Source organism: Trichosurus vulpecula, chromosome 2 (genome assembly GCF_011100635.1).
Source record: "Trichosurus vulpecula isolate mTriVul1 chromosome 2, mTriVul1.pri, whole genome shotgun sequence".
Lineage (NCBI taxonomy): Eukaryota > Metazoa > Chordata > Mammalia > Diprotodontia > Phalangeridae > Trichosurus > Trichosurus vulpecula.
The window spans coordinates 379270030-379285688 of NC_050574.1; the positions used below are offsets into that span (position 1 = coordinate 379270030).

A 15659-nucleotide genomic window follows, 5' to 3' on the forward strand; every position below is an offset into this window, starting at 1 on the left:
AACTTCATTTATGCAAACATATATACACACATACATATAAAATTCAAACCACCAGCCTTGCATATGGGCAGGGGAGACTAAACCAAGGAGTGTGCTAGAAAACATGCTGTGACCACAACAGCTGCAGTAGCCCCAGGAGTCAGCTCAAACTCCCCATTTATGAACCTATCTCTCTCTGAAAGGGAGATATAGACTAGGGGGATATTTGTTAAAGTTAAACTCTAGCTCAAGATTCTTAGTATAATATTAGTGGCAATGGAAAAAAACCTCTCAAAAAGGGAAGAGGAGGAACGGAAGCAGCAGGAGCAGGAAGAGCAGGAGGGAGAGAGGAAGATGAGGAAGAAGCAAGAGAAAGGAGAGTGGATGAAGAAGAGGGAGAAGAAAAGAGAAGAAGGGGACAGAAGAAGGAAGAGGAAGAAGGGGAAGGAGGAGGAAGAGATGATGAGGAAGAGAAAGAAAGAAGAGGAGAAAGGAGGGGAAAGGAGAAGTGAGAAGTCCTTGAGACTTTCTTGAAGGTGCACTGGGGGCATTTCCAAAGAGGTTCTTCTTTTCCACACGTGTTATATGAGCTGCCTCCACTTTGGGGACCACTGCGACCAGATTTGCTTTTGTCATTCAAATACAGAAATCTAATTAGATTTCCACCCTTCACACGGTGAGAGCAGGAACAGCATACAGTAAGGAAGGGGTGAGGCAGGGAGAAGGAATGACAAGTGACAAGAGTAGCTCTAATCCCATTTAATCTACTGGAAATCCTACTTTTTAGCTGCTCAGAACCTCTGCAAAAATTCATTCACTATGTCTATTCACTTGCTTTTTCTGCTCTTCTCTACCCTGCTTTATCCCCTTTCTCTCTCCACCTTTGCCACTTTTGCATTTGGCCAAAGAATAGATGACGGAGACATTTCAGCTATTTAGGGCAATAACTTTCACCACCAAAATTCTCTTACCCGCAGGTTCAAGAAGAGCTTCGATTCTTCTAAATCTGCTCCTGATGGAAGAGGTGGTGATGGCATAAAGAAAAGTGACAATTCCAGAACACAACAGCAACTGCCTGCCACTTTCTCACCTGCAATTCTATATTTATCACTCTTTCCTGCTATGGAGACAGATAAGCAGGGCACAGTGAAGGAAACCCCCTAGAAGAATGAGCAGGGATCCAGTTGGAATAAGGACCAGCTTCTGAGCTCTAGGAAGGGGCAACATTTGGGGACACATAAAGAAGAGAAAAAGATGGAGAACATCACACTTCTTGTCGGCTCCAGGCTCAGGAGCAGGTTTGTCTGCTGGGGGCTCTTCTGTTTCATTTGCTCGCTAGACGTATGCATCCCCAGGACTTCCCAGCAAGTAATCAGGTTTGGTAAGTGGAAGCGGAGAAGAAAGCGTCCCGGGACCCTCAAGGCATATAGCTGGTCGCAGAATGGGATGTGGGAAGGTGTGTGGAACAGAGAGTTCGTAGGGCTGAGTGTGTAACGTGGAGGAAAAAGGTCTTAGAACTCCTAAGAATTATCCACGTAGCAACCTTCCTTCACAGAGAAGTTTAATTGTTGCAGGGGAGGTTTGGCAGGGAAGGGGTTTTTGTCTGGGTGTTGGGTTACCTGGCAGACACAATTCTGGCTTGTTTTTTTTCTCCCAAGGTGCATGTGCCCCTAGGGTCAGGGAAATTAAAGTGGGCGACCGTGATGAAGCTTTGCCTGAGTGTGTGCCTAGACCTATTTATTCTAGTTTGTAGCAGCAGCAGCTGCCCAAAATGTCAATGCTTGCCTACTCTCCAGAGGTCCCTGCTCTAGGAATATCCAGGCGCTTGCCTGTCCAGTTTTAAGTCACAGCGATACCACTAATGATCTTGAAATGCGGTACAACCCTGAGTGGCTAGTTTTGATTTCCAAGTTGAGTTCTGTGGTGTGGAAAATGAGTTTACTGGGAATATCAAATTGCATACGATCGTTTGCTATGTCCTTCTTACCCTTGGCAGTGGGCTTAGAGAACTGACAGAAATTAAGAAAAGTCAATCGCTAAGAGTTTCTCATTTGTTCCCCAAACCTGTGTGTACAAGTCCCTGGAATTTTTACTGGATGCTACTATTACAGAGAGAGCAGGAAATATTGTGAACTGAATTCGGGCTAAAGAATCAAGGAGGAGTAATGACGGGCTGGAGGAGATGGAGAATAAGAGGGAAAGTATCACATTTCCTCAACCCTAAAAGTCTGCTGGCCTGTGGTCACAAGCATCTCAGTTGCTTAACACAAAGGGCAAAATTTCTGCAGTCCCAGAACTTACTGGTTTTCATAAATAAATAAGGCACTTATGATCTTCCCTTCTTAACCAATCTTAGCTATTGCTCCTTTAAATCAGCAGCAGCAGCTTTTCCTTCCCTGACAAGCAAAGTTGTACTGTTCTCATCCCAGCAAATAAACATTTTTTGTTTGCCCTGTTAGGCATGTATGTAGGACTAAAATAAAAATCTGGCATATTAAAAGTCCCAGCTAAAAAGGGAAAATGGTACTTTTCATCTTGTCTTTTCACAATGCAGCAGAGTATCAGCAAAAGGCTTCATCTATGACATAAAACTTACACTCTGCTGACCTCTTCACACTTCTCATTTTTGTCTTTTTCAGAAATTGACTAAATGTATCAAAGGAAACTTTACTTATGTAGTTACTACATAGGATAGAAATTCCTATGCAGATATAATAATACAGCTAAGCATTTCTGAATGGAACTGAAGGAAGGTTTGAGCTACAGAAATTTTTAGGTGACTCTCACCCTAACCCTAACCCTAACCCTCAGTAACTAGAATGATTCAGCAACTAGTTATAGATTTTTTCCATTTCCAGAAAACAAATGTTTAGTACAGTTAATGCTTAGTTTTCCTTTAATATTTAGTTTGTGCTGTATTATCCCAACTTCAGCATGATTACAAGATTACAAATCTCCATAGTTTGCTACCTCAAAAGGACTATACAAGAAAGAGTATGTTATACACTAGTTTTGCATTGACATTTTAAAGAGTCAACTAATGACCTTTAAGAAGTTACCTGGAATATCAGTCATTAAAATGTCCTAGGTCTGGATTCATGTAAAAGTAGAGAACATAAATGTATCCTGTTTCATGCTTAGTTCTAGTATCATATCATTTAAAAATACAATTACATTAAAAAATTTTGAATACAATTAAAGATAAAACTTCAGTGGAAAGAATAGTTTGCGTAATTCATATCCTCAGATGTTAACTTATTACATATGTACAATTTCAGTGATCCAGATTCCTGAAAGAGTTATCTCCTGGTAGAAATGGTAACAAATCTAGCATTCATCTTTTATTTCTCCTGTCTTATGCAAAATTTTATTTAGCATCACATATAAAGAGACCCAGAAAAATCAGAAAGACTGTTTTAAGTAGACAGAGGATGTAGGCAAGTACCAAGCAATGGAAATTTTTGACTTAGAAGTACCTTTCAATATGAAGACAACCAAGATAATTCACTAACTTTAAAAGCCATTGATATTTCCCTGACTTAAATGAAAGCTAAAAAAGTTGTATTCTTTCTCTCATAATTACTCTTTTGATTTCCACCCTTGCCCCACTACAGCCACATAGGGAGGAGGAAAGTACTTTTGTTTTGTTGGGGATGTTTTTTTAAAAAATTATATGTATATATATTTTCAATCAGCAAAAATCACCTTTTCTTCTTCCCTCCCCCCTTAAGAATGAAGAAAAAATAAAATTCTTGTTACAAACATGTTAGAGAAGCAATGTTCAAATTATCCATGTATATCTCTATCTATCTATCTATCTATCTATCTGTATCTGTCTCTACTTATCTCTGTCTAATATGTCCCATTCTGCATTGAGTCCTCTACCACTCTTTCAGGTAGCATGTTTTATCATTAGTCCTCTAGAATCATGTTTGGTCATTACTCTAATCAGAGTTCTGAATTCTTTCAAAGTTGTTTGTCCTTAACATTTGCATAAATGTTATATAAATTGTTCTCTGGTTCTGTTTACTTCACTGCATCACTTCATATAAGTCTTCCCATGTTTTTTCAGGAATCTTCATCATGTTTTGTAGCACAGTAGTATTCCATCATATTTATATATCATATGTGTTCAGTCATTCCCCAGTTTATGAACATTCCCTCAAATCTCCATACTTTGCTACCTCAAAAGAACTATAAATATTTTCATACATCCTTAGAACTTGTTTTGCTTAGAATTAATCCCTCCCTTAATCTATGTTCTCTCCAATTCTCCTTTCTCCCTTTTCCCCTTATTTCTCTGCTGTTCCCTGTTGAATGAAATGTATTTTTGTATGTAACTGTGTGTGTCTGTGTGTGTGTATGTCAGGGAGGGTTGTCTTCTCTCCTTTGACCAATTCTAATGAGAGCAAGGTTCATGTCAGCTGCTCCCTCCTCCCCCTCCTCTTTGTTTGTATAAAGGTCTACTTGCACACCCTGATTATATGAGATACTTTCCTCTAATCTTTTTCCTTCCCCTAACTACAGTATATTCTTCTCCCCATCCCTTTCCACTTTTCATTCTTCTTTTTAAGATTATCAAGATATAACAGAACCACTCCCAGTCTTCTGTTAGATTTCCTGCATGATACCTGATGATGATAATGTTCAGAGAGGATATATGTTTATATATGTATTCTCATATGAGGATGGAGGCAATTTATCATTGTCTAGTCTTTTATTACTGTTTTTCTAAAATCAAATTTATTTATTTATGGAATAAAACAAGCATTTCCATAACATGGTACAATAAAAAAAGATGATTGAACATGAAACTTCAGATCTACTATGTACAACTTGTTATTCCTTTTAAATACATGACAAAGTTATGTAAATTTCCTCCCCTTTTTTCTTTCCTTTCACCCCTTCAGAGATGGCTACCATTAGACACAAATAGGTATAAATGTAAAATTATCCTATAATACTTTATATCATTGTTTACATATATATATATAGTTTTTATTATTGTTTGTTTATGTTTATCTTTTTATTTTCTCAAAGTTTCTATATAGCTCTAGTCTTTTGATTAGGAATGCTTGGAAATCCTCCACTTCATTAAAAATCCATGTAGTACGATAACATTGTTCTGCTGGATAAGTTATTCTTGGCTTAAGCCTATATTCTTTGCTTTTTGGAATATCACATTCCAAGCTCTCTGCTCCATTATGAACATATGATTCTGACTACGGTTCCTGAATATTTGAATTTTTTTCTTTCTTACTGCTTACAGTATTTTTCTTTGACTTGAAAGCTCAGTATTTTGGCTCTAATATTCCTAGGAGTTTTCTTTTGGGAGTCTTGTTCAGGATGTGATCAGTGGATTCCTTCAATTTCTATTTTCCCTTCTGTTTCTAAGAAATCTCATAGGCCTTTTTTTAAAAAAATATTTACTTAGTATTTTATTTTTTCCCAATTACATGTAAAAACAATTTTAACATTTGCTTTTAAAATTTTGCGTTACAAATTCTCTCCCCTCCCTCCTGACCTACCTCATTGAGAAGGCAAACAATCTGATATGCATTATACATGTGTATTCATGCAAAGCATATTTCCATATTAGTCATATTATAAAAAAAAGATAGACCAGAAAAAAGCAACAATTGTCTTGGATCATTATATTTCTGAGAATAGTTAAGTCATTCGCAGCTGATCATCTTACAATATTGTTGTTACCATGTACAATGTTCTGGTTCTACTCACTTCACTTTGCATCAGTTCATGTAAGTCACTCCAGCTTTTTCTGAGAGCATTTAGCTCATTATTCTTATAGCACAATAGTATTCCATCACAATCATATACCACAACTTGTTCAGCCATTCCCCAATTGGTGGCCATCCCCTCAAATTCCAATTCTTTGCCACCAGAGAAGGACTGCTATAAATATTTTTGTACATATAAGTCCTTTTCCTTTTTTGTTTTTTGTCTCTTTTGGAATACAGGCATAGTATTGATATCCCTAGGTCAAAGGGTATGCATAGTTTTATAGCCATTTGGGCATAGTTACAAATTGTTCTATGGAATGGCTGAATCAGTTCACAACTCCACCAACAATGCATTAATGTCTCAATTTTCCCACATCCCATCCAACATTTGTCATTTTTCTTTTCTGTCCTATCAGTCAATCTAATAGGTATGAGGTAGGACCTCAGAATTATTTTAATTTGCATTTCTCTAATCAATAGTGATTTAGAGCATTTTTTCATGTGGCTATAGACAGCTTTGATGACTTCATCTGAGAACTGACTGTTCATATCTTTTGATCATTTATCAATTGGGGAATGGTGCTTATTTTTTTAAATTTGATTTAGTTTTCTATATATTTGAGAAATGAGACCTTATCAGGGAAAAAGTTTTTTTCATAGTTATGATGATTAACTCCATTTCCCTTCATCCTATCCCCCCATTTATTTTAGTCTCTATCTCCTTTCACCTTGTCCCTCCTCAAAAGTGTTTTGCTTCTGACTACCACCTCCCCCAATCTGCCCTTCCTTCTATCATCACTACCCCCTTCTCTTATCTCCTTCTCCTCCTTCTTTCCTGTAAGGTAAGATAGATTTCTATACCCAAGTGAGTGTGTATATTATTCCCTCTTTGAGCCAATTCCAGTGAGTAAGATTCATGCACTCCTCTCACATTCTACCTCACCCATTTTCCCCTCCATTGGAAAAGCTTTTTCTTGCCTCTTTTTTGTGAGATAATTTATCCCATTCTACCTCTCCTTTTCTCTTTCTTCCAGTGCATTCCTCTTTCTCACCCCTTAATTTAATTTTTTGGATAATAAGCTTTCATATTCAACTCACACATGTACCCTCTGTCTATAGATTCTCCTTCTAACTGCCCTAATAATGAGAAAGTTCTTATGAGTTACAAGTATCATCTTACCATATAGGAATGTAAACAGTTTAACTTTATTACGTCCCTTATAAGTTCCCTTTCCTGTTGTCCTTTTTATGCTTTTTTTGAGTCTTATATTTGAAAGTCAAATTTTCTATTTAGCTCTGCTCTTTTCATCAAGAATGCTTGAAAGTCCTCCATCTCATTCAATATCCATTTTTTCCCCTGATAGAGGGACTGAGACTGATTTTGCTGAGTAGATGATTCTTGGTTGTAATCCCAGCTTCTCTGCTATTTTTAAAGTCTTTTGATATTTTAGTATTCTTATCGGCTTTGGAAGTTATGTACTTCTTTTTGATCCATTTTAATTTTCAGGTTATTTGTTGCTTATGAGAAGTTCTGTACCTATTCTACCAAATGGTTAATTTTCTTTCCAACTTTTTTCTTCTGCAACTCTCAATTTTTTCCATTTTTTTCCTCTAGCACTGTTATTTTATTGAAAAAAAAATATTATTTACCTTTTATTATTAATATATGGTGTTATTATTAATATATAATATTATTATACCATTAAACTCATGCTTCATCTCTTCTAAGCATTTGAGTTGAATTTGTGCCCAACCTGTGTTTTTCTCTGAGGTTTTGCTTGTAGATGTTTTGGAGCCACTTTTTTTTTTTTTCTGGGTTTGTGTCTTTAGCATACCTGTTAACATAATAGGTTTTTATACTAAGATCATTTTTTTGTTTGTTTGTTTGCTCGTTCTTCCAGCCTATTTTCTGATTTCTTACTTGACCTTAGGACCAGGCTCTGTGCACATCTGGATGGTATATTTGGGGTGGTCCAATTGATGTTTCTTGGGGTATTTGTTATCTTGTGTTATTTCAGTATGTCAGAGAGCTCATGCTGAGGAGTTATAAGTTTTAGGTGCTCTGAAAATGGTCCAACTGAGGGCAAAGTCTGATTTCTACCCCCCTTCCCTGGTCTGAGCTCCACATATTTCTGACCTAGGTTTGGGTCTGAGCACCATGAGACTCTTTCTGGACTCACCCTCTGCCATTCAACTGGGAAGCTATGATGATTTGGAGTGACAGAACTGTAGGCTCCTCTTTGTTTTTTCTGCCTTGATTATTATTCTGCAGGCTTTAGATTAGGTTAGAGGCTTGAACTATTACCCTGCTCTGATCCTGGAATCTAAGCCACACCATGACTACTTGCTTCTGAACTTGTTCCTCTCTAAGTTTATTGCCTAGAGCCTAAGACTGCTGAGGGAAGAGGGGTGCGGGGAGAAGGCAAGGTGAGAGCAAAGATCTCTTTCTCAGTCCTTCCTAGATCTGAATGGGCAATGAATAAAACTACCAGTTCACCCCTGTCTCCATCCCAGTAACCCAGTATCAGTTTGAGGGTCACCCAGCATGACTCTAGGACTCTTTGCTCTGCTTCACGGCTCCTAGTATCTGCAGACCTTTTTGTCTCCCTATGCAGACTTGGGCTGAAAAAATGACTTACTGTGACTTTTTCTTGAATTTCTCCATCAGGATTTAGTCTAGTGCATTTCCTAGATCTGTTTGGAACAGTTTAGGGGGAGAGCTCCTCCCTGCACTGCTATTATGGCTTGTGGTGATTTCAATGCCTTAAATGGTTTGTGATATCATTGGAGTGTCTTTTCCCTGGACTGATAGATAGAATTCACTGTTCTTCGGTGCCTTAGAAGATTATTTTGCATGTTGCTATGGCCAAAAAAGAACTATCACTTGGTGGCCAGCCTTCTGGCTTCTCTTTCTTGATTATAAGTTTCCTTTGACAATCTTTTCAATGTTCTGGGGCCTGATGCATTGAGTAAAACATCATCTGTAAATAGGAGCATAAGGAAGAGCTCACTTCTATTTAGCCTGTACAGTGGACACTTTTCACGACAGTGGTAAACACCTTTGGCAAATATGTTTCCCTATTTTATGTCTTTCTTGATAGTAATAATTGGAGCTTGTTGAGCGAACTCATTATCAAACAATCTTGTATGATCTTAAAGTATACACAGGTGACACCTTGTTGGAGGAGAATACTCAGGGATGAAACTGCAAGGACAACATATAGACAAAGTATAATGCAAAATATCTTTGAAGTATTTTGATACCTTTTGTTTTATATCACCTTTATTTTCCAACATATACCTACTTAATTTGCCAGCGAGGTTGTAATTTTTGGTAACAAAGAACAAATAATTCTGTGACACCAGGCTTGATCATTATAATTGCAAAGGGATCAGTTTTGCTTTGTCACTGCTGTTCTTCAAATTCACATTGTTTTAGTCACTGGGTATATTGTTTACAGCACCAGGCCCGAGTTCAAATCTAGCTTCAAACACTTGCTAGCTGTGTTACCCTAAGCAAGTCATTTAACCTTGTTTGCCACAGTTTCCTCATCTGTAAAATGAGCTGGAGAAGGAAATAGCAAACCACTCCAGTATCTTTGCCAAGAAATTCCCAAATGGGGTCATGAAGAGCTGGTCATGACCAAAACAAGTAAACAGCAACAATAATACTGTTTTCCTGGTTCTACTAACGTTGCTTGTCATCAGCTCATGTTGTCAGACCTATGCTTTTCTGTAGTCTTCATAGTCATCGCTCACATTCATGTTCCACAATTTGTGCAGCAATTCAACAATTAATGGGCATCTACTTTTTCTGAATCTTAGGTAAGACAAAAGGGGCCAAATATTTTGTGATGTACGGTACTGGGCTTTTTCTTTTTATGACCTCTTTGGAGAAAAATATACCCGGTGCTTGGATCTCTCCATAAAAGAGTACACATGTGTTAATCAGTTTCTTAATATAATTTAAGATTGCTTTCCAGGGAGATTGAATGAATTCAGAGTTGCATCGAGTATGATTGTGTTAATTCCAATAAGTATTGTGTTAATTCCAGTTTTTTTGTGTAGCTTTTCTATTCCAGCCGGTCTTCCTATTTTTTTTAATTCCTTTAGTGCCACTTCTACCTCCACGCACTGGAGACTGTGATGTTAAGAGACCAGATGTAATGGTTCCACTGTCCCTGATGAAGGGAGTAGCTTGTTAATGAAATGAATTCATAAACTACTATTATAAGACAATGTGCTTGATGTCAAAGAAATAGGAGATGTAGATATCCTCTGAGAAATGGAGACAAACTATCTCTTATGTATATAAGGGAATATTAGAATAGGATCATTACAAATCATTTAGGTCAACTCCCTTAGATGAGTAGAGTGCTTATTAAGTGCTTCATCTTACCTTAGTACACAAACTGAGTTTAGTGATACATTCAGAATTCTTAATTCCCCATATGATCTTCTTCCCAGGCTGCCTTTCACGGTAATCTTGTCAGTACTTACTGTGTGCCAAGCACTATGTTGAGTTCTAGGAATACAGTGAAAAAAAAGTATATTCTGATATTCCTTTCTTTTGGAGGGGGGAAGGCAGGGCAATTGGGGTTAAGTGACTTGTCCAAGGTCACATGGCTAGTAAGTATGTCACATGTCTGAAGCCAGATTTGAACTCAGGTCCTCCTGACTCCAGGGCTGGTGCTCTACTCACTGGACCACCTAGCTGCCCCTATATTCTGATATTCTAATGGAAGAAAAGAACACATGAAAAGAAATTGTAAAGGGTGGAAGGGAAAGAAAGGGCGTATCCACTCAGGGGCCTAGTGGAGAGAAAAGCCCAAATAGTCAAGAATGAAAGCTAGAGAATGGAAGAATGAATTTAGTTTGCCCAGGCCCTTCTTTTTAATGGAGAGTCCTGGAGGAGAACTGGCCAATCAGAGAAGTGGCCACAAGGGTGGAGGGATTTTCCCAGACTGGATAGTTTACTAGGACATAGTAGAGAAGAAATTCAGAGGACCAGGAAATGGAGGTCACAGGAATGAATCTGCCTTTAGATTTGATGATCTAATTTTCCTATAGTGACATTATTAATGACAAAGCCTTTTAGACATAATTTCTAAAAACTTTAATTATATTGACCATTTTGTGAAGCAGCCAAAACCAGCCTTCATTCCTATCCCAGCCGTGTTCCTGACTTCAAAGCCATGCTAATCCTAGCCCTGCCGACTACCCCCAGCTTTTCAGTTCCCTTTTGTGTGTTGTCTTCCTCCATTAGAATTCCCTGACAGCAGGGACTATCTATTCTTGTACTTACATAGTAACTCACTTCCAATGTCCATTTATTCACCACATTTCATCTTGGATCCCAGACATCCCTTGTAGTCCTCTGGTTCTTGGAAACATCTTCCCTTGGACATTCTGGAATAGAATTCAAAGGGCAGCTCTGAAGGGGGCTCCTTCTAGAAGATCTGCTTCTCTGGTCGCAAGTCATTGCAGAGATTCCTAGGTAATTCTGCTAAGAGCTTCCAGTAACAAGACTCAATACAACCTCCTAAATTTGCTTTTCCAGTAAGTAGTTCATCTGGTGAAACCCCATTCAAATCTTATGTATCCAACCCTATTGACAATAGAGCTATAAGAAAAATAACAAATTAGAAGTCTATAATTCACTCGAAATTTGGATAATTTCTGTTTTACATAGCACTTACCTTTTCTGTCTTTACCCAAACCCTATATCTGATATGGACAATGCCATCAATAGGCGGAAGGAAGAATATTTTTTTAAAAAAATCAATGAGGGCCTGCCTGACTGGAGCTCTGCTGTCTCCTAATATTATCACACAGATATTTTGAAATGGGAAAAATGATTTAAAATTCTTTACAATTATTAATGCAATTTTATATGTAAGTGCTCAATCTAATTTCAGTAAGTACTTAATGTTGTTTGCTTCCCTCCTTCCTTTTATTAGGAAAAATATAAAAAATGATTATTTAGAACTCGTATTATGTCTTTAATGATATGAATTTAATGATTAATTTTGGAATTTTGTACTTAAATGTACAAGAGAAAGGTTCATGATAACAAAGTAAACTTTTGAATGTGATTCAAAGAAAATGAAAAGCACTATACTATGAAACTCTTATAGTTCTAGGCCTAGAAATTAATTTTCTTAATTACTTCACATTCTTAACTACAGTGATTGATTTCTTTTATTTTGTCTTTTTTTGAGTCAGACACCGGAAAAACAAAAAGCAAAAAACCCCACCAAACCCATAAACATTTCTACAGATACATTTCAAATTACAGAAAGAGCATTGTATATGAGACTGTGAATCTCAATTGCATACTGCTTTTAAAAACAACTATATTATAAATTCAAAACACATTTCAAAACTAGGGAGAGAGACTAAAGATAATGAATGAGAAAGGGAAAGGTATTACATGAGAGTGACTGGAAAATGGTCTCTTGCAGAAGGTGAGATTTGAGCTGAATATTGAAAACCAGGGAAGCTTAGAGGTGGAGGTGAGGGGGCAGAGACTTTGAGCTATGGGAAATAACCAGTACAAAGGCACCAAAATGGCCAGAGCTGTGTCATGTTTGAGGAGCTGCAAGTCCAGCAACGTAGCTTGATCATAGAGAACATGCAAGGGGTTAAGGTAGCCACTGGAAAGGAAAGAAAGGGAGAGGTTATAAAAATTTAATGTCTGACACTCGACTTTATATTTGATCCTAGAGGTGTTAGGGAGCCATCGTAGTTCATGGCCAGGTGGGTGGAGGTGTTGAGATAAGGTTAGAGCTACGCTTTATATAGGATTTCAGGTAAGTGGAAAATGGATGGGAGTAAGGAGGAACTTGAGGTAGAGAGTACAGTTAGAAGGCTTCTGCCATAGTGCAGATAATAGGTAGTGGTGATTTGGCTGTTTGAGTGAAGAAAAGGACTTCCTCCCCTTAAGAATCTTCCTCCAACCTGGCATCAGGATGAGGAGGTGGCCTTCAGTGCTTGATGGACATGCTAGTACAGAGCAAGCTCTGGCCAGAACTCTGAATCCAGAAAGGCCTTGAGTACTGACTATGATGTCTCCTACCCCTGCCCTACACACACACACACACACACACACACACACACACACATATAGACCTACATCTATATATCTCCCAGTGCTTGTGTGTGTATAGATATGTACTCAACATCTATATTCATGTGTGCATATATGTGTGTATAATATACACATATCTATATATCTATATCTATAAACCTCCCAGTGCCTGCCACATAGTAGTCACTTAATAAATATTTATTGACTGTCAAAAGTAAAATTTTAGAAAATCTATCTACTAAATTGTAGAAGTGCTGTTGAGGCAATTAACCTCACTGAGAAAATAATACATGAAATATTAAAGTATTAAAGTATTTTTCCTCATAAATAATATTTTATCTTTCATTTCACCTGCTCAGGATATTTATCTTATTAAGGCTTCCTGTCTTGTTCCATCTGTCTGACTTTACATTTTCCATTTACTTAATTGATATTCCCCATACTGGTTTTTTATTAAGGACTTTTTGTATATCCTGGATAGTAATGAAATTTAAAGCTTTTCTTCCCCCATGAGTTTTAAAAATCTTTCTTTCTAATCTTCTTTTCTTGGAAAAACAGCTATGGGATGTGGGGATAAAAATTAATTTTCTGGATAGTTATGAGGCTTGATTTTCAAGCCCAATTTGCCCTACTTTATATTTGGAGGTTTTGGAGTGTTTTAGTTCCTTTTCTTCAGCCCCCACCCATGGCCTCTGCTCCCTCCCCCTCCCCATCAAAAAACTAACAAATATCTGTAGAACATCTGGATTCAGATTTTATTGAACATACTTTTGGTCTTCTTTTTTTGTGAAACCTAATAAAATTTAAAATTATATTTTGGATGATGGAGTGGGAAAGGAAAGCTTTTTATTTTTTCGAATACCTAAACCTCTATGTTGGTGGTGTCAAACTCAAAGAGAAATGAATCCCTGCAGGCCACATATTGACTTAGAAGACTAGAAATTAACATTGTGTTGTATTTTATTTTTGTTCAACATTTCAGGATTATAGCTTTTATCTTCTGGATCTCACTTGTGAGATTTGTTGGCCAAACGGCCATACCTCAAGTTTAACTTCTAGGCTCTAGGCTACATTTTGAGCACAACCTCTATTGTTATGCTCAAGAACAAATAAGAATCTTGGTAACGCCTAAAATATTTTCTATGTTGTGCCAAAGTGAGTTATAGATACTGTGTTAACATTACTGTCACCCCATCATATACCTACCATCTCAACATTTATTTTTACCTAGTCTTTTCTCATTTAAACCTTACTGTGAATCTAGTACTTTGAAAATGAAACCAAACTAAAATGTACATAGGACATAACTGACCATCCAGACCCTCCTACTACTAGTACTTTCCTTCACAAACCTCCTCATATTAATTTTGTATAAAGTATTCAACTTGGAGTCAGGAAGATCTGATTTCAAATCCTGCCTCAAAACCATACTAGCTGTGTGACTTTGAGCACCATTTAGCCTCTAACAGCCTGTTTCCTCATCTCTAACAATAGCACCAACCTCACAGGTTATTGTGATGATCGAGTGAGGTAACACATGTAAAGCATTTTGCAAACCTTAAAGTTCTACATAAATGCTAGGTATTGTATTGCTATTAGCTATCGTATATTTTGTACGTACTTGTATGTGTGTATGCTGCTTTCTTCATGTTTGTGGGAGTCATATATATTATATATAAGTATATATGGATGTGTATGTGTGTTTGTATAAGCTCCTTGAGTGCTGGGACTTTTTCACTTTTGTCTCTGCATCCCCATCACTTAGCATAAGGCCTAGCACATAGATGGTGTGTAATAAATGCATGTTGATTGTTGCCCAACACTCCTGTAATAAGGAGCACTCTCTAAAAGTTCAAATCTAAATTAGCACCTGAATGTGTTAATTCTCAACTTCTATTCACATTGCTTGGTTCCCAAGAGAGCAGCTAACCACTATTACCCAGAGGATTCAGGGCAGTTTCAAAGGGCTGGAGTTTCTAGTACTATCCATCATGAACCCTTATTGGTATCCCCATGGTTTATGAGCCAGTAGCCTCAATTAGTTTTACTTTATTTTACTTTAAATTAATTTTAACATTCTTGTTAATGAAATAACTTTATTTTAAAATAATTTTTGATATGTTTTAGACTGCCTAAATTTGCCTTGTAACCCTCTCTCTCCTGTTCCATTGCCTAAATTCCCCTTCCCCTGTCCCCCTGAAAGCCATTACATACAACAAAAAAATTTTTAAAAGGGAAGAACAGGAAAATCAGCAAAAGCAATCAATATACTGAAAAAATTTGAAAATGATTAATGTTATATACCCACATACCTGTCATTTCTGCAAGAGAATCATAGGAAATGTCTTCTGTGCCTTCTTTGGTATTAAGCTTATCCTTTATAATTTTGCAAATTCATTTGCAACGTTCATTTTATGGTGATTGTTCATTTGTAGTCACTGTGTAAATTCTTTCCTTAGTTCTGTTTATTTAACTTTGCATCAGTTTTGCAGGTCTTCCTACGCTTTCTGGAGTCATCAAAGTCATCATTTTTTTTTATAGCACAGTAATATTCCATTCCATTCGTGTACCAAATTTGTTTTGACATTTCACTATTTATGCGCTTCTACTTGGATGTGAAACTCTCATTTAGGAATTTTGATACAAAACCTTTTTCTATTTAACTACTTCCTTTTGATTATTATATACACACATATTTGGATATATATATATATAGATAGATAGATAGATAGATAGATAGACAGATAGATATACATTAACATTAATGTTGTTTGTGCAAAACGTCTATTCTTTTTTGGTTATTATTATTCAGAATAATAATATTTATATAGTGTGTAAATATGCTATCT

At 36.9% G+C, this 15659-nt stretch overlaps 1 protein-coding gene across 1 annotated transcript in view; it reads left to right on the plus strand.

Moving 5' to 3' along the window:
* The first annotated feature begins 1233 nt into the window (after positions 1-1233).
* GRIK1 (glutamate ionotropic receptor kainate type subunit 1) overlaps positions 1234-15659 on the plus strand; it is a 147553-nt gene continuing 133127 nt past the window's right edge. Inside the window, exon 1 of the mRNA XM_036745122.1 lies at positions 1234-1360. Within this exon, the coding sequence (XP_036601017.1) occupies positions 1234-1360 (127 nt within the window). The remainder of the gene's footprint in view (positions 1361-15659) is intronic.